The 19,620-nt window shown below is 41.0% G+C and overlaps 2 protein-coding genes across 3 annotated transcripts; one reads left to right on the top strand and one right to left on the bottom strand.

Annotated features, from left to right (window-relative positions):
• The first annotated feature begins 204 nt into the window (after positions 1 to 204).
• tdrd9 (tudor domain containing 9) lies at positions 205 to 19,611 on the top strand. 2 transcript variants are annotated; one of them, XM_034576453.1, is made up of 35 exons: positions 205 to 443; positions 5,635 to 5,714; positions 5,838 to 5,905; positions 6,368 to 6,589; positions 7,477 to 7,599; positions 8,156 to 8,236; positions 8,320 to 8,484; positions 8,987 to 9,093; positions 9,189 to 9,311; positions 9,419 to 9,503; positions 9,588 to 9,645; positions 9,746 to 9,850; positions 9,919 to 10,016; positions 10,118 to 10,249; positions 10,749 to 10,911; positions 11,075 to 11,138; positions 11,590 to 11,653; positions 11,765 to 11,809; positions 11,978 to 12,031; positions 12,306 to 12,422; positions 12,669 to 12,776; positions 12,960 to 13,060; positions 13,171 to 13,341; positions 14,046 to 14,157; positions 14,256 to 14,471; positions 14,990 to 15,079; positions 15,158 to 15,415; positions 15,668 to 15,835; positions 16,245 to 16,315; positions 16,391 to 16,500; positions 17,124 to 17,220; positions 17,308 to 17,446; positions 18,626 to 18,744; positions 19,160 to 19,232; positions 19,328 to 19,611. In XM_034576453.1, exons 1-35 carry the CDS (start codon positions 316 to 318, stop codon positions 19,424 to 19,426), a joined length of 4,014 nt encoding a protein of 1,337 aa, XP_034432344.1. In that variant the 5' UTR covers positions 205 to 315; the 3' UTR covers positions 19,427 to 19,611. The 2 variants fall into 2 exon arrangements, with proteins under 2 accessions (XP_034432344.1, XP_034432345.1); XM_034576454.1 differs by having other exon boundaries at positions 206 to 443; positions 9,192 to 9,311.
• On the bottom strand, positions 1,283 to 4,280 carry rd3l (retinal degeneration 3 like). The gene is made up of 3 exons (XM_034576455.1): positions 3,960 to 4,280; positions 2,634 to 2,972; positions 1,283 to 1,995 (listed from the first exon to the last, which is right to left on the bottom strand). The coding sequence occupies exons 2-3, from the start codon at positions 2,945 to 2,947 to the stop codon at positions 1,632 to 1,634; spliced, it is 678 nt and encodes a 225-aa protein (XP_034432346.1). The 5' UTR covers positions 2,948 to 2,972; positions 3,960 to 4,280; the 3' UTR covers positions 1,283 to 1,631.
• Positions 19,612 to 19,620: the final 9 nt, after the last annotated feature.

Genomic DNA, 19,620 nt, shown 5'->3' with positions numbered 1-19,620 from the left:
TCTTTGGATATTCACAGTGGTAATGACCTTCACCTCTCCAGATTAAGATTGTTTTTTTTGTGTAGTCGTAGATTGACACATTGCATAGCATTCACCAAAGGGGGAAAAAAGACTGCAGACATTTTTATGGTGAGTTGCAGTGAACACAGGCATTATTGCAATTTGAATGTGCTTCTGTGGGGATTTTTCAGTTTTCAGTCCAACCGCCAGGGGGCGACGTGAGCGCGTACACCTGCCTCGGTTGCCTCGCGCCTCAGTCTGAACACGAAGTGGTGGAAGAAACACGATGGTTTTATTTTAGACAGCGACGACAACATGAAGAAAGTTTTCACCGCCGAGCAGATTTCCGCCTGGTTCACCTCGGGAGCCACGTTTGCAAAAATTAACCTCACAGAGGAAGCGGCTGTGAAGAAGCTCGAAGAACCAGCGGCCGAAGAGACCAGGTGAGCTACAAGTTAGCTACAAGTTAACTTCAAGTTAGCTAACCTCGTTCTTGCTAGCTTCCCACCTGTCACCTGGTGCAAGGGCAACACGTGTCGCTTCTCTTCTATCTCAGCCACAAACATGCTGAATCAAATATGGCACGTTGAAGGATGTCGGCCTGTGTGAATTTACAGTTTTATGTAATACTTGCTGTGAAAACTGTCCGAGGTGCGTCATTAACAAGCTAAGCGCCGGGGTGGAGGTGATCCACCGCGTCCATGATGGTTTTGGCGGCTACGAGCTCTGCAGTGGCAAAGGGACATAGTTGATCTTTTCTTGCCAGTGTTTGATGTGAATGGGTTTTGAGAAATGAGATTTAACTACTTGACGAGTTAAGTATTTTTAATTTACTGCTTATGACGTATCACAGGATAGATGTTTAAAAAAACACTAATCAGGTTTTAATATTTACATCCTTTCCCTCACACAACTCTGACCAGAGAAGAAACATTTAGTTATTTAGATTTGTTGTCTGTTGTTATTCTCTAAATGTTTCCTAAAGCCTCTGCTACACTGCCAGGAAAGATAAACTCCCAGATATAGTATATTGAATAAAAAAACAGTGCTATTACACAAAACAAATTATAAAATCCTGTCTCTACAATTTAAAATCTTTCCAGGGAGCTAAAAACAATATTCTAGTAAAAGTAGTACATAGGATAATAAGAAAATGCATGCTACTCAAATTATTTTTAATTTGTCTAGTATTTTTACTGTCAGCTTTTTGACAGTTTTGCATCCATAGGGCTCTAAAAACAGTTCAGATGAAATGGGAGAATATCGATCTGTGCTTTAACTTCTCCAAAACATGTTCAGCGTGTGATGAGCGGCTGCAGCGACACACTGCTTCACCTAAAACCTCACAAATTGGTCCAGGTTGTGCACGTTCTCACATACTGTGCTCACATAATATCTCTCAGACAATTTACCTTTTTAAACACAGGCTAATCTCTACAAAGACTAACTTAGGGTTGTTATCAAGACATCGTAAAACACTCAGAATAATGGGATAATACAGAGCAGGCAGGCAAGAAAAACTAGTCCTTGTAATGAATTGTGTTCTTGGTCTCAAACCTTGAAAAACCTAAAACATTAACATTTTTTATGTGTTTGTTGTTTTCATGTGGTTTCATGTTTGGTGTGTCTTTTCACAGTGTAGTGCTGTATGTCCCGTTGGGCCTGAGAGATGCTGGATAGTTATATGGATGCTCCCAGTCACTGTAACCTGAGAATGAACTGGAGTGCTGCATGGCCCAGTCCACATATCCAGAGATTGTTGGGATCTCCTCCCTTGGGCAGTCTCCACAGTTGGGGATGGTAGTCGTGACAAAGCCCTGCCTCATTTTATAGCGGCTGGTCCAAGCCTCCATTGGTCTGAGCTGTGCCGACTGACCTGAGAAGTCGTACTCTTCCTCATATTGCTTATGGTTCACAAAGTCTCTCAGCACCTGCTTGAAGACAGACACCAGCTCCCAGGGTCTTATGTTGTTAGTGGCCAGCACCTCACGAAACCTGCAGAAGGATGCACCAATATAGTTAATTAAACAGTAGTGAAAAAAGGAAGGATTAGCATGAGCTTCCCACAATTTCAGGTGGGAGTTTTAAATTAATAATATAATAATATTGATGATATAATTATAATGTTTCACCATCATGAAATTAGATACCTGTATGCTAATCCTCTGTATGTCATTCTTGAAGCTAGAAGCACAGATGTGTGGAAATGGTAGAAACATTATAACATATCTTACTTAAATTTGATTCTTTGGTAATTTGGTTATGTAAGTGACCTAGATGTGAGTTTTATGGGGAATAAATAAGTAGGTCACAGTGCTCAACCATGTATAACAACTCTTCAACCTTTTTGAAATATAATTGCTATCATACAGATGATGAGAGGAAACCCCGGCAGTCTGGCTACACTCAGCTTTATAGGGCATCCTTCACCTTCACATGTTCACACCCTCTATCCCCTGCCTCTGTGACAGTAACACATAATGGCTTTCTTGGCAGCTCGCCCTGCCTCCCTTTCCCTTTGGGTCTTCTCTGCTTCGCCTGCTGTCAGGCCTTGTGTTGAGGCAGTAGCAGTTAGCCACTGTTGACAGCATGCTAATGTGAGGATGGCGCATGGCATGTCTGCTAATAAACACCTGGAAAGGACTGCGGCTGCATGGATCGGTGGTATCTGGGCACACAGGAACTCTAGCTGGTAAAGCTCTGATGTGGGGATGAGAGTCCGTAACCGATGGTACTTCTGGAACCATTGGAGCCCCGGAGAGCTGTGGGCCAACCTGTGCTCTTGCTCCAATTCCCGTGCCAGTTGTTCACGTTCCTCTACATGCCACAGGAGCTCTCTGATCAACCTGCGGCTGGGCACAACCTCTGAGCTCTTAAGAGGTGGCGCTTCATTCTGAGTCTGCACTTTTGTCACATGAGACCACTTCATCCAGCTGAACAGGGGCATGGCACTTAGCAGAACGTCCAGAAAACTGAAAGAACAAGAATTCTTTGTTATTGTGGACCCTGAAGGTATTTATACAGCACAGAGCTGGAATTTTCCTTTAAACTAATGGCTAGTTTCCTTCTAAAGCTGCTTTCAGACAGGCACTGACCACACAAAACCGAAATTTTTGCCAGCCCCTTAGTGAAATAACTCGATGTCGATGTGCTGTAAAGAAAAACACGTGCTTTTCTGCAGGAAATTTATACGTTGTGTCCTGCCTCCTGCATGCTCTACCCAGGTGCCATATCTGGCAAGAATGTTATGGAACTTGCCCTTTTGTTGTGAACACATCTGACCCAGAAAATCTCTTGCTGTGTTCTTTATATGTGAAAGATAGACTCCAGAAAATGTCCAGACCCAAATTTTGTGGAGAGTTTCTGGATTTCATGTCTGACATCATAAGTTAGTGCCTTCAAATGACTAAAGGGCAGATATACAATTTTGCGAGAGAGAAATGTAAATGTTATGTTGGGAAAATCAATAGAATCATATCATGAAAACTGTGGGGGGGGAAAAATCACAACCTTAATTCTAAGCATGGAAATTTTGTTTCTCATTTTATCCATAACTGTTTTGCCCTATTATATTTTAAAATGTCAGTTTGACAGTGAAAAACGATCATCCCATAACTAAGCTGACCTCTGGTCTCTGCTTTGATTGCCTTCAGTTAAAGTCAAACTCGGTAGAGCACAATGTCGGGTGTTTGTATTTGGCCCCTTTTTCTATCAAGATGATGGATTCAACCCGGCTTCCACCTGGGATTTAGATGGATCACACATTGGGCAGGGTCAGAGGTCAACCACCTCTATACATTGTAAAGTTACACAGCCTTCCTTCTTTTGTGTCTGATTTGATTCTCTAAAAGCTACAAAAATAATCATGACTTAAACAACAGTGAGTCTTTCAGCAAGTGCAGGTCAGAATGGATCACACTACGACTGGCTGAAAATGGAAAATAAATATTTGTACTTACAGCTGAAAATGGCTCCACCAGCTCTTTGTAGGGTAAAAATGTGCGTAGTCCTCTGCTTTTTGTCGTTATGGTTCAGTCCTTGTAGTCTTCATTCTTTAATCGCTGTTGCGTCCCTCGGTGTCAAATGCACATCTCTTGTGTGTCGGCAGCAATTCTCCAATGTCTTGACTCCTGAAGCAGTTTTTCCTCTTTCTGTTGTAGTTAATGTCTTGTCCCTATCTCTCCCAGTGCTCTTGCCACACAGACTTTTTCCAAGAGAGTTAGTCACCCACCACTAACTGACTAAGAGCTGTCACTTCTCCTCTCCCTTCACTCCGCTCTCCTCTGTGCAGTGTGCAGCTTTGTTGTAAGGTCAGCTGCTTTGTAGCTTGCACGAAAGGATTGCATTGGAGAGAAAGGGAGAGGGCAAGAGTGCATGTGTGTGCATAAGCCGCATGTGTGTTATATTTGAGCTCCTCTGTCAGAGTTTGTGCCTGCTGTTGTGATAAAAATCCTCCTGGTGAAGACAAGGGGACGGGCAGAGACAACAGGGAAGGCTCTCCAGGCTGCAGAGCTGAGGGCCGGGTCGAGTTGACCAGAGGGAAAGACGAGGCACAGACTTAGAGCGGGGTTAGATATGACATAAAGACAAAGTGTGTAGAGCTGCTGGCATCTTCATCCTCTGTGTGAACCTAAAGATGAAGTTAATTATATACTGAAACTCGATTAGTATGAAATGCTGCAGTACACAGCATGTAGCTCAGGTGACTACAACACCTGAGTGTTCTGCAACACTTCTTGTAGCTCAGGTGATAACAGCTGATAAATTGTACTATATTCATTTTGCCACATGTAATTGCATTCAGAAACTCAAATGGCACTCTACAGTGCATACCTCCGCCAATGCTCAACAGTCCCTTTATGAAACCAAATTAACATTCACCAGATCCTAATTTTTATATTATTCCCTGGGAAAACTGATGAGAAAATGAAAAAGAAAAATCTCTTGATCTGCACCATATTTTCTGGGTTCTTTACTGACCCATACCTCATCCTTCCACTAAAGTTTGTGGAAATTCATTCACTTCTTTACGTGTGACCTTGCTGAAAATCAAGCAAACCAACCAACCAACAAATAGACGGGTGAAAACATTGCCTCCTCGTTTTAGGTTATAAAACATGGCACTGATGCACTGATCTAAAATATTTTCCAGAATCTTAAAGGGAATTTATTTAAGCTGCTTTAAGGCTCGGTCTCTTATTTTAGCCTGGTCTTACCAGTACATTAAATGTTTTCAGTAACTGCATGTTTCTTCTCTTTCTCCTCTTTGAAACATTGGCAGTTAAGCTTTTTCAGATAAAGGCTGAAGAATGGTACACTATGTTTTTATCATATCCAGAATGACTGAAGATGGAGTGTTGTCCATCATAAATGAATAAACAGGACACTTGTCCCATATGAGCAGAATTTGAATTGACTGCTGTTTCGTTGGTGAAACCGAACTAAGCGTCTTACTAATTTAAAACGTTATCACACATAGTATCTTATTTTATATTAAGTCATTATTTACATACCACTATATCACACCTTTCTTCTCATTAGTTATTGTAGAGTGCATGTTTTGATCCCATTGCAGTTGCTTTATAGTGCCTCAAAAATGATAAGCTGCTTAAAATGTATTTTGTTTCTCTTCAGGCCATCAGAAGTTCCTGATGAGAGCAGCCTGAAGACTGTGGACTCTGGAGGGAGTCTCCAAAAACCGAAACCTGCTGGGAGTGAGTATTCAACTTCCTGTAAAATTTTTCTTATCTTAAATCTTATTTAAAAACATTGTGAAATTTACATTTTATAGACTGTTGAACGCAGTATTTCTCATGCGTTTTATTATGAACCCTCAGGTACTGCTCCTCCTCCACTGGCCAGCTATGAGTACCCGAGTTTGCCCATAACCAAAAACAGAAAGGAGGTCTGTTGCATCCAAATATGCAGCCTTACATTCTATAAGTGCATGATCATTCTCCTATAGTTCTTTTTTTTTTTTTGGTCAAGTGAAGGGTTTTACTGAAATTGTCCCTATGTCCTCAGGAGACTGGTGTTTTTAAGATTTTACTTTTTATTTAAGATGTACTCAGTGATTGTTGATGCTGCAGGACAACACCTAACTTCATATTCACTGGGCAAAAAAAATGTTCTCTTGTCTAATACAGAGTGCTGTGTGTATATTTTAGGAGATCAGGCTGACATTTAAGCTGCACTTCCTTAATGCAGATTATAAAGTCTGGACTTTTGGTTACAAATCAGCTTAGCACATCCATCTGCTCTACAATATCTTAACTTATTTTTAAATTCCTTTTTTATTTCAGTGATATGGTCCAAATAGCCAAATGCGGTCTCTTTTTGTTAACACTGTGTGTGTGTCTGCTTCCAGCTGATTTCCCTCATAGAAAACCACTCTGTAGTGATTATTCGAGGAGCCACAGGCAGCGGCAAGACCACCCAGCTGCCACAGTACATTCTGGACCACTACAATGCCAAAAATGCCTCGTGCAACATCGTGGTCACCCAACCTCGTAAGATTGGGGCCACCAGTGTTGCTCGATGGGTTGCCACACAGCGGAAGTGTACGCTGGGTAGCTTGGTGGGATATCAGGTTTGTCTCAATTAGACAGAATGTGGTTTACTTGAACTGTCCATTGCAAACAGCCCTGTGTATATTTTTTGTTTTTGCACAAAAAGCTTCAGTTGCATCCCCCTTTATCTTAAAATGTAGTTTTTGTAAGCATGTGTTAACAAGCTCTTGTGTGTTTGTTGGCAGGGTGTCTGGCTGTACTATGCAGAGCTCCTAAACAGTGTCTAATCAGAACTGTTTCCTCTGCTAGGTGCAGACCTGAGTTAATTATGTCCCTGCAAGTCGGAGCAATAACAAACAGTTGATGTCAGGTTAAGCCACAAAAAGTTATATTGTGTTCTTTATTCACTTACGAGAGTTTTACTCTTATTTGCTGTAGGGAGAGAGCTTTTTTCTTGTTCCCCCTTCGTATGTTTTGTCTTGGTTTATAAAAGTCGTGGAATCAGTGAATGGAAAGTTCTTTGTGCTCAGAGTTAAGTCAGCGAACCGTGAAGAGTTTCCCTGAGGTCACACAAAGGATTGCAATGGATTTTATCTCGGGTCACTGGTATTTTCTCTAAAACCAACCAGAAATAGGCACATTAAAGCTGCAGACAAACAGGAGATGATGGAATGTCTTGAATTTGCTTCTGTGAAAAATATCAAACCAAAGACTGGAGTTGTGTTATGCTTTAATTCAATTCAAAAAGTATTAAAGATGATGGTCCAGAAACTGACAAATGATATCACTCTTCTCAAAGGTGGTGGCAATTATCACATGGTGCCGATACAAACATAATCAATGAGCTTGTCAGATGTCAAGTCTCAGTGATTCTTTACGAAAGTAACAAGTCTACATCCCTACTGAGAGTGTCAGATTTATATGTCTGTCAGATTAATGAAGGTAACTCTGAATGTTTGTACTACAGGTTGGACTGGAGAAGATGGCGACTGAGCACACGCGCCTCATCTACATGACGACAGGAGTGCTGCTGCAAAAACTGGTCTCTACCAAGTGCCTCACAGAGTACTCACACATCTTCCTAGATGAGGTGAAGATCATTTTAAATGTGCATATGCATTTCTCTGTTAACTGGTATCTATATTTTATTGTTTTTGTCTTGATCACAAATAATTATTTCTCAAAAAAACCAATATGTTGCGTACTATCAAAATGTTATTCATTTGCAAATTAAGATTCAGTTATTACACCCACTCTAAAAACTCAACACTAATTTAAATCCACCACCTAAAACCTAAGGATTTTCTGGAGAGCTTACAGAGCTGCCAACATTAACAAAAACTTGCATTTAGACTTTCCCTTAAGTATTTCAGAGATCATATGCCAATGCCCTTAAAGTTTGGAGGGGAGTGGAGGATGAGTTTTGGAGGAGTAACCAGACACACAAACACACAAACTGCTCTCCAATTATAGTTGTAGGATATGTTGCATCCGGTCTAAAAGCTCATTGTATTTTATTCTGCTGTAATTATCTGTTTCATCATGGTTCGTCTACATTTAATGCTGCTGCAGTGGAAAGGCTTAATCTTTGCATCCTATTTTCTAATCAGTGACTGTCGTGTTTAACAACTCTGCCTTTGCACAAGGTCCACGAGCGGACTGAGGAGATGGACTTTCTCTTACTGGTTTTGAAGAAACTCCTTCATTCCAACTCTCGTTATGTCAAGGTGATTACTATATCAAAGTAAACATCCCACCTCTACTCACCAATTAATTACACTCTCACTCATTTTTAGTTGTCCTTTTCCAGATCATCCTCATGTCAGCCACCATTAACTGCAGACAGTTTGCTGAGTACTTCGGCACCCTGATTCGTGGCAAGATGAACCCAGCCTACGTGTTTGAAGTGGAAGGAGCACCGTTTGCCATTAAGGAGTTCTATCTGGATGACCTCCAAAACCTGTTACCATATAGGGTAATGAGATTGTAATAGTTTTCTGCTGCAACTGCTCTGTACTGTGAGGCCAAACCATTTATATATTTGTATTAGGGCTGAGGGATATGACTTCAAATCAATATCATGATTATTTCAAACTTTTACCTCGATTACTATTAATGAACGCCCAAGGAGACGCATCACTCGGGTGTAGGACACACTCCTGGGTGTGTGTCTCCTTATCCCTGTCGCGCTTCACTCAAACTGACTGACTGTTATTAATTCGATTAAACCAATGATGTTGGATCATGAATCCGGATTGTTCCGGTCACTTTAACCCTGATGTCCTGGCTGTATGCGTGGCATTATGTCTCATTGTGTGTGAACTGCGTGCATGCAAAATGTTGGACGTATTTTCATTGTGTTTAAATAGGTGTCTCCTAAACTTTAGAGCGAATCAAACAAACACAAAGTAAACTTCAAGGTTTCGATACATTTTCGGTCAATCGACAAGTGCTAATTTGTATGTTTGTGTCTTTAACAGTCAGAGTCATGTCATCCAGATGACCCTTACATCTCAGTAGAGATGTACAATCTTGCCATCAGTCTCATCCAGAGCTTTGACGAGTTGGAGGGCAAAGATTCCCGGTAAAGTTGGTTACTCAGCACACTAATCTGCTACATAGACACGTTGTGGTCCCCATGTTTGTTCAGTTATGTGTTGAAATGTGTTTGTTAATAAGCAGCAAAGCTGACAAAGACAGTGGTGTAACTTTGTCTGAGAGAGGCAGTGTTCTGGTTTTCCTTCCTGGGTTTCACGAGATAAGCTACATGCAGGAGGCTTTGGCCAAGCTTGTCCACAAAAGGTGATCTTTTGAGTTTATCTTTTTTCTGCAGATTAATACCCGTTTTCTTTTTTAGCTGGTTTCTGTAAGACATTTACCATTACGTTGCATTGACTTCTTTTGTTCAGATTGCAAGTTTATCCTCTTCACTCCTCTGTGACTCTGGAGGAGCAGAATGGTGTGTTTCTGCTTCCTGTCCCTGGATACAGGAAGGTGATAACAGCTAAACTTATTCTGTCTCACATAAAATTTAAAAATTAGATACCTGCTGTACTGATGGTCGTTTCATCCTCACAGGTCATCCTTTCCACCAACATCGCAGAGAGTTCGGTGACTGTATCGGATGTCAAATATGGTGGATTACTTTTCCCCTGAGCTTGATTGTATTTTTTCATCTTGGTGAATATTAGGATGTTGAAGTTTTAATTGGTATTGGTGCTTTTTTGTGATCACAGTCATTGACTTCTGCCTTTCCCGTCACCTGGTCTGTGACCAAGATACCAATTATCAGTCTCTCCGTCTCACCTGGGCGTCCAAAACCAACTGTAACCAGCGTAGAGGTATGTGAACTACTGCAAATACGTATATGTGTCTGTTCAGCTGAGACTTCTCTCACCTATTTTCTCAGGTAGGGCAGGACGAGTGTCTAAGGGCTACTGTTATCGTCTTATCACCAAAGAGTTCTGGAAGAACGAGATCCCAGAATACATGATTCCTGAGATGCTGGTAAAGAACATGTTCAATACACATAGATTTTTATTTTATTTTACAGTTTTGAGGATGCCTCTGACAATTTATCTATGCTATACTGTTTGCCTTCCTCTTAGCTTGCCCCCTTGGCCACTATAATGCTGAAAGTGAAGCTGCTGGATATGGGAGATCCCCGCTCTGTCCTCTCCACAGCACTTTCACCCCCAAATCTTGGTGACATAGTAAGAACTGTGCTGCAACTCAAAGAGGTCTGTAAAAAGAAAGCAGATTGATGATTTTTCCTGAGAGCCATTAATGTCTTGTAAAGTACGTATAAATGTGTGGGTGTAATGATGACTGTTATTTATTTAGGCATCTTCTCAGCTCTGTGACAGAGAATTAGACCAGGAGTTCTCTCACATGATCTTTGCTTCAGCCAGTGTTAGGATTGTCAAGTTGTACAGAGAGTAATGTAGTGCAGTGTTAATCTTGTTTTTTCCATCACTAACAAATTAGAAACTTTTTAGTAATAAATTATACTTATATATATATATATAGTTTTAGAGAAGAAGATTAACAAAGTTATTTCAAGATATTGAGCTTATTATAAAATATATACAATAGCCATTAATTTAAGTGACAAACAGTGAAGGGAAATTTTGTTTCCAGGTTTGTCACAAAGTGATGAGTCATGTCCAATCAGTAAACTGTTAATTTGAGGAAAGGAATAAAGCCTATTGTCTTTTCACTAGTTGTTTTCTTCTGTAGATGGGCGCTCTGTCTGTGAAAAGTGACGGCAGGTCTCAGAACGATGATGGAGAGCTAACATTCCTGGGTCGAGTGCTGGCCCACTTACCTGTGGACCTGTACCTGGGGAAGATGATTGTCCTCGGTCATGTCTTTGGTTGCCTGGACGATTGCCTCATCATAGGTAAGTCTGTCATTTTACAACTGGAACTGGCGTCTGTTAGAGCACATACAGTAGTGTGCAGCCATAGAGACATAGATTGGTCAACAAATCAGTCAGAATTGCACTCTTAGAATACATTTGTGTGCATGTAACATTTTTAAGTGTTGGTTTGTTATATTCTCAGCTGCCTCACACTCTCTGAAGAGTTTCTTTGCCATACCGTCCATGCAGCAGCTCGCTGGCCACAGGTGAGTCATAAACTTTAGATGCAATGATTCACAGACTGTCAGTATTGTTTTTGTGTAGCAATGGATGATGGAAAGATGGAGAAATATATCCATGGATTTTTCTACCATTATGTTGTCTTATAAGTCAGTGGAGTAAAGACCCTTCTTTTATAATTATTGACTCACTTAAATATCTCAAGTCCCATCACAGTTAGGCCCAACACAGTTCCCATCCCAACTTATGCCATATGATGTCCAGCTGTGCATGAATGGTTCTCTTCAAGTCCTGTTTACTGCTAGATGATATGTGTATGTTTTGCTAAAACAGCACAGAGTTTTTCTTGCAGTGGTCATGTAGATGCCTGCAAGGTCCATGACACTTTTTCATCTATCTACTTTTCAGGCCAGAAACCGGTTGTGTGCAAAACATTTATTTTAACCTTTGTGGACTGACCAGTGTTTGTAATTCCAGGAGCAAGATGGCCTTTGCCCATGGAACACCAAGTGATTCCATAGGTTTTGTAAATGCCTTCAAGGTGTGTTCAGGTTAACAGCAAGTTGTGTGGTCTTAAATGAATTTACATATTTGCCTAATAACTGCTCACACCTTAGCTTGAAAACCGTTCCATGTTGTCTCTCACTGTTAGGCATGGCACTCTTCCAAAAAGAAAGGACAACTGAGACACCCAAAGGTAAACAACACAACAACCAAACATGAACTCAATGAAAAGAGAAACACACATAAAACTTAAGAAGTTCCTTTTGGATTTGTTTTCCTCTCGCTGATACTCATTAAGCAACCATTTATCATTGCATCATCATTTTTCAATGTGATGTTTCTTGCTGCTTTACTCTCACAGGACGAGCTGGACTGGGGAAAAGAGAACTTCATTCAGATCAAGAGGATCAGGGAGGTACACAGACGATGCACAGAGCAGGGTCACATGACTTCCCCATAGACACATTACAGAATGTCTTTAATCATCCATCCTAATCTAGCATTAGCTAACTGATTTCAAAGTCTTTGTTGAAGTTTAATGATAAACTACCTAGTTGATTATAACCTGTGTTGACGCACAGTTGATTATTATCTTATGCATTAGTAAAAATGCCCAACAACTTCAGTATCAATGAGTGAATTAATCAAAAATACACTACCATGGTCCTCAGCAGTATCTCTCTCTCCAGGTTGCAGAGCTGTATGAGGACCTGAAGAAACGTGCTTCCCAGTTCAACATGCATGTGCAGGACAGCATTCAACCATCAGACTATACCAGTACACACACGCAGAAGTTCATTCTTCAGGTGAGACCCTTTGCTGGACATGATGGGATGTACAGTCACCAGAAGTTTACATAATATACAAAGTGTTGTCCCTTCATTCTGCCCCAAAGAGGGACATTTGGAAGAAATAATTGAAAACCTGATACTGCAATGAAATTCAGGTCCCAGGCCCAAGTGTGTTTACACATCGTGTGCCTCAGATCCTCTCATTGGAGCGGATAGATGTTGAGTTCAGTTTGTGTTCGACTGCACCTGTCTCTGTCTCAGGTGGTTATCGCTGGTGCCTACTACCCCAACTACTTCATCCAGGGGGAACTAGATGAAGACCTGGCCGCCAGAGAATTAAGTGGCTGCAACCCCAGAACAACAGTGATGGTATAATCCTAATTGGCAGACATGATGTGAATACAGTTCTAATTAATTGTTGTGAAATATGCTTAGATTAGGCTGAACTTAAATATTTTGATCAATACTTAACTCTAATGCTGTAACTAATCTTCTAGACTTGTTACGGTAAGTAGAGAATTTGTGATTAAAACATAACTGTGCTGTGTCCAGATGAGGAACATGCCTCCATACAGTTTCCTCTACTACAAGCAGCTGCAGTCTCTGTTCCGCCTGTGTGGACAAGTCAAAACCATCTCCTTTGATAACTCCAGGTAAATGAAGGCACATTAAACCTCAGCACTTTGTCTACGCAATGCATTTAAAATAAAGAACTAACATTTGAACACTCATTTCCTAACTGTGTGTTTGTGCACGCACTCAGAGCATATGTGGAGTTCTACAGGACATCTCCAGACTCGGGGGTTCTGCCTGAAGTTTCCCTCGCTCTCGTCCTTTCCCAGCAGAGCTCTCCCATGGAACTTTCTGTCTACCCCATTGAACAAATTGAAAAATGTGCTGGTAACAGAAACCTAACTCACATGAAATATACACGGTACGACTTTGTTTTCATATTCATGAAACGTAGTATGAACTCTACTTCTCTCCTTGTTTGAAACTGGATTATATTTCTGCATGAATTAGAAAAAGATATTTCAAACTAGATTAATGAGGCGGTAAAATCACAAGAGCGTTAGGTTTTACAGTGTCTGTGTTCTGAGGCCTGAGAAAATCTTTTTAGAAAGTGGAGCCCCCTGCACCACAGGCTGCACTGGTCAGTGTCCCTGCACTGAGCATTAATGTAATCTGACATCCAAGCAAACTGCATGACTCTTCACAACAATCACTGACTCAGAGGACAGGTTTTAGGCACACGCAGCACAAGCTTCGAGATGGGGTGACATTGCATAATAGATGTAGAACAATAATACAGCTAACAAGACTATTCTCTCTGATTACTCTCTTTTAACAGTGATACTTACACCTGCCTAAAACTTTAAAAATGTTAGCATGTTTTGTATTTTCTGTTGTGATACCTCTGCATGATTTTTAATGCCCCTCTCATACCAGGTATCTGGATTCATGTCAATGCCTGATTTAGGATACCTTGTTAGATAACGCTAACATTATTTGATGTGATGACATTCAACATCAAAGCAGCATTAAATCCAGTTGTGACATCTTGTTGACAGAGTGAGTGCAGTGAAAGTTGTGCACAGAACATTAAAGTCCAGTTTTCGGTGTGCTGTTTCTACCCAGAGTGAATGTTGACTTCCAGAGCCAATCTGTCTGCCCAGTGGGACTGTTGAGCAGCCCTATTGATCCAGACAAACTACCCCCCAACCACTTCTTTGTGGTCAACATCACAGAGGTTAGTCCCCTACATTTACCTTGGTTTTTCAAAAGGAGATACTGTGGAGGAAAGCTATATCTATAATGAACGTCTCTTAACTGTGATCTCTGCTGCAGGTGGTGGAGGTCGGACATTTCTGGGGCTTCCAGGCAGATGAAGCCAGCTTAGAGACGCAGCGCTGTCTGACAGCTGAGATCAACAAACACACGCTGCTTCCTATGCCTGTGTCACTCTACCCCAACCTGAGGTGTCTGGCTCCCTACTCCGAGGTCAATGAGCAGAGTGCGTACTACCGTGCCAAGATCCTGCACATCCGTGGCAATACAGTGGAGGTGAATATCGCTCACAGCTCTCTGATCAAATTGTAGTATAGCCATTCATTTCCTTTATATTTACAATGTTCTCTTGCATGAATGTGCTTGAGGTTGCTCAATACAGCATATTTAATGCCACAGGAACAGTTTTCCCCAGGTTCTACAGTTATGAGGCTAAGTTTCAGACCAAAATCTGTCGGAAGTCATTATCTACTCCAATACCAGGAAAATAAATCGACATTTTTATAAAAGTCTGCAAAAATTAAACTATATCTGGACATAACTGGCTTTGGTTTGCATATATGTAATAATTTTGCATCTTAAAATATGTCAGGAACTAAAGGGATTACGTCAAATTGCGCTGACATACCAAACGGGTGTTGGCCACCAGGTATTCAGTCTGGTAAATTTGAAAAACGATCTGAATGTTAACCCCTGACATCAAAAACAGAATATAGGAATATCCTTAACAGGAGTGTGTGATAGCAGTTGTTCTTGATGTATCAGAGAGCAATATGTTCCCGGTCACTCTGCAGGTTTTCTTCTTGGACTTTGGTAACACAGCAGTTGTTGCCTGCAGCAGTCTCCGAGAGCTCCCCTCTGATCTTCTGCCTTACCCTTTCCAGGTAGTAAAACTATGAGTGGCATATTTCTGATCCACTGTCCAATCTTTAAACATGTATCAACATCCCAACACTTCTTAGGCTCATGAGTTTCAAGTTTCCGGGATGCGTCCATCAGCCCAGTCCATCATCCTTGGGAACCAGTGGAGCAGCCGAGCCCGCGATCGCTTCCGCACACTGGTGAAGGGCAATTCACTCATCGTGTCAGTCTACTCCATACTCCACAATGTCATGCGTGTTCAGCTGCTCATCAACACAGAGACAACAAACACCAGTGTGGTAGACATCTTGGTGGAGGAAGGACATGCGGTCAAGGCTGAAGAGAGCTTCGATTCCAAGGTGATTAGAGTTAAAGTTTCTGAGCCTTAAGATAAGATAAAATCTCTCACACATTGGCCTATAATACTTCCATACACATGCCACAGTTCACATACACATCTGCTGACAAATATGAAATATTGCACTGTGACATATTGCACAACCTTTAAAGAAGTTCTGATGTTTTATGAAAGAACATCACAGAATTCAGAAAGACATATACAAATGCTTTGTTCATCTGAGTCACGATATCTGCCTGTGTGCTCTTGGCAGCAAAACCACGAGGTGCTGATGTCCCTGTACAAGGACATGGAAACAGGGAAATATGTCCCTAACTCTGCCAGCAGCTCCTGGAAGGATCGCAAGAAAGAGGAAAAGGAGCTCATTGACGAACTGCTCGCTCACTTTTCCAAGAGCAACCTCCCCATTTCCAGGAAAAAGGCAAGATGCACTGCTGCTTACAAAGCATTTTCATATATTTGGACCGAAAATGTTGTAATAGTAATTGATTGCAAAGCACGTAAAAACATGTTAAAGGTTTTACTAAGCAAAAGACATTAAAAAGAACTAAAGAATTTAAATAAATGTACGGAAAATCAAGAAAAAGCTTGAGTATTTGTATTTTTAGTATTACAATGGATTTGTGTAGGATGCCTTAATTTTGGTAGTGATTGGTTTCGGCCAGGAGATGGCGCCATCTCAGTGGGTGTTGGTGCTCATTCAGAGGCACACCCATCCTGTCTGACAGAACAATGAGGACAGGGTGACCACGGCTCGAAATCACAGCCACCAATGGCTGCATGAATAAATCAGGTCATGTGCATCTGCTGCCTTCTTTCTGATACCACAGGTTCAAGTGTATGGACCAACCAGTCCTAACAAGTCAAGCTTCCACAGCTTGAACCAAAAGACCTTCTACAAGTAAGCAACACAACATAGACTGACACCACATTAAAGCTGCAGGTTTTCATTGCTTATGAGTGTGTCCTCCTCCAGGACGGTGTGTATAGAGAGGAGCAGCATCAACCTTCTGGCGCTGAATGAAAACCCTCATGACAAACATCAGAGGATGCTGGTGGCTGGAATTGTGTCAGTCAACTCCACAGGTAGCAGATACAAAGTGTGTCATAATTATTAACACCACTAATCGATATTTTAATGTTAACAACAAATCAATGTACAATGTGAAAGCACACACCTAAATGTCAGCCAACTCCACAGTCTTCCTTACCCATACAGAACTGTAGAACTGACATAATACAGATTTTTTTTTTCCTCATCAAAACTCATGAATTATTTCCTGGGAAAATCTTTGAAAGTGTTGAAAAAAACCTTGATCTCATAACGGTAGAGAAAGTGATTTAAAGAATCCTGCATCTGCCACTTGTCTGCATCCATACCAACATCAATTCAGTAGATTTATGTAATCCTGCTGACAAACAAACCAACAGAAAGGGATGAAAACATAACCTCCTTGGTAGAGTTAACTAGCTGGTGAACAGAGAGGAGAACAGGCTGAAGATGCATTTTTTTCTAGGGATTTTGTTAGAACACTGTCATGTGACCAGAAACACGATTCAGGATAAAAACTGATGTTGCTCCAACTACTGAATCTGAAACATTGACTACGTATTTTACAGAAAACGTAAAGGCTGTAATAAGCCTGGGTTGTGGTTTTTTTCAGCTTGTTTTTATTCTGGGATTTCTCCTGATTGTGTTTGTGTTGCAGGAACACGCATTCTTCTAAGAGATACCACCCTCATGCCAGACATCCCCGGGCTGCCTTCACTCGTTACCTTGCTCTTCACCCCCATCATGGAGTTACGGTCAGTCCGACACAAAGTCCTACCTCTGCATTCTTTAAAGATGGCACATTCGATACATGTGTCATGTCAATATTTTATGTATTTTAGCACTAATGAAGAGGGGACCTGCTACACCGGCGCCCTCTGTGGCCTCGGCTGCAACAGTCAAGCACAAGAGGGCATCCTACCGGAGCATGACATCGAACTCGTCTTTGATGTCAAGTTTGATGTGGAGGACATCACTGAGGTAACAGCTGACACCAGATGCAGAGAGACAGGGGACAGGAACACAGATTTCATTTCTTCAGATCTGTGTCAATCATCAGCTCCATCTGTGTCAGAACAGGGATTTTATACCGTCTCTCTTTCTCTCCAATAGATAAACTATATTTTCTCATGCACTGAGACTAAAACACAGCTGAGTTGCAGCACTTTTCTCCCACACTAGTCCCAGAAACACAGGAGGTGAAACTACCTGATGACAGAACACATTAACAGGAAGAGAACGATTAATATTTTATTCATTCCTTCATGGAATTTACTTTTTGATGGGGAACAAATTTCCTCATCTATGTTTTTTGTCCCAGTATTTCAATCGCTACTAATACATGTATAAAATAAAACTATTGTAATCGCTGTAATAAAACAGTTGTAAGTGGCACAAGAGTGATCCACAGCACTGGGACTTGTATCTGTTACAACAGTACTTTAACCCATTAACCCAAGTTCTGAGGCACCGGATACAAACTCACTAAAAACTAATCCTTGTTTGACAACACCTAAAACCTGAGGGTTCTGAAAAGCTGGCAGAATTGACAACGTTTACATAAGCTTTAATTTCACAGCCTCTGAAGCAGATAGACATGAAATAAAAAATGTTTGATAGCTAAAACATTTATAGATATTAAATATTGCATTTTCCCCTAAATTTGCGAACATTTACAATAAATAAATAAAATATACCCGTTAAACTCAACCAGATCCCTTCTTCTTCCTCCTCCTCAAACATGTCTCTTACCGACTGAGTCTTGGTCAGTCACTCAGCAGGGTCATCAACTGGGTCAGAATCTTGTTATTTTCATCATTGTTGTAATTCGCTTCATCATTGCTCTCCTCGCTTAGAATGTCAGCCCTTGTCTGAAATGCTACTTTAAAAACTTCTTTGTAGGCTAAAAGTGCTGAAATACAATATACATTTCCCACAAGGCATTTCGACTTTTTTCGCGAATATTTCACATCACAATGTATTTCATCAGTGACGTGTCTTTAAAAATCATGACACCGTGGATAAGAAGCACACAAACATCGCACCTTAAAGGTATATACGTGCATATGTTGTATCAGGTCTAAATAGGTTAATGGCCCTATTTCAAGTAACCCATGTTACATGATGTAGGTCACTTCTGTGTTGTTTTTTTTTCTTTAGATAAACGCCTTACGAGGGGCTATAAACTGTCTGGTGTGTGACGGGCCCAGTGGCACGCTGCATCTGGGGCCTGACAGGATCAGCCACCTGCAGGAGGACTGTCGGGAGCGCCTCTTGAGGTCAAACACACTCACACACAGATCAAGTTTAAATGTTCTGATTAATGACTGGATGTAAGGACGCCACTTCAGAAAAGTAAAGGCAACATATCTAGGATACAGACGCAGCCAACTTCCCCTGAAGTCATTCTCAGCTGTTAATCATGACATCTCAGCTCATTATTAAAGTGTCAAATAATTCATTCAGTTATCAGATAAAATATAATGTAAACATTCATCATCCTGTTAAAAACTACTTAAATTGACAAACTGTCACGTCTCATCTGCTCAAATTGAGGGGCCGGGGTTTATGACCAGTATCACCGGTTGGGCAAGAATTGAGATGGTTTGACCTTTAGGGAGCTGTCGTGTCTTTTTAGTCATTGGTTCAAATAGTGTTTATGCATTTTTCGAATCCCTCTACGGTGTATTGTAGACTGTTCACCAAGTCGCCCCAGAGGGAAGCCGTCACTCCTTTGTTCTACGAGAAAACAGAGAAATGGAACCAGGTGTGTTTACATCAGAGCTACCTCATCCATATCTGACAGTTTTTAGCACGTTCAAGTTGTGTGTGTGTGTTTAAGTTTGTGTATTGGTGCTGCAGGTGGAGCCCTCTCTGAGGATGGATATCGTGGAGCCAGGAGGTAGAAAGATGAGAGGTTTTGTCTACCAGCTGCATCCTGTCACTCTCCTCGACACTTAAAAAACATCACTGTAATCGTTGTTTTTGTTTTGAACTGATTCTTATTTGTTAATATTTGCAGTCACCAATAATTTTTATTTAATGTTCTGAGAATTTTATATGTTTGACATTTTATGTTATAATTGAACTGTAGCTTTCGGTGGCACAGTCGAATGTTCAATCCTCTCTTTGTTCTGCAGTGGGTTTTTCTGTGT

The sequence above is a fragment of the Hippoglossus hippoglossus genome, chromosome 22 (genome assembly GCF_009819705.1).
Source record: "Hippoglossus hippoglossus isolate fHipHip1 chromosome 22, fHipHip1.pri, whole genome shotgun sequence".
Taxonomy (NCBI): Eukaryota; Metazoa; Chordata; class Actinopteri; order Pleuronectiformes; family Pleuronectidae; genus Hippoglossus; species Hippoglossus hippoglossus.
Note: the sequence above shows the minus strand (reverse complement) of the source record. Positions and strands in the feature narration are given on the sequence as shown.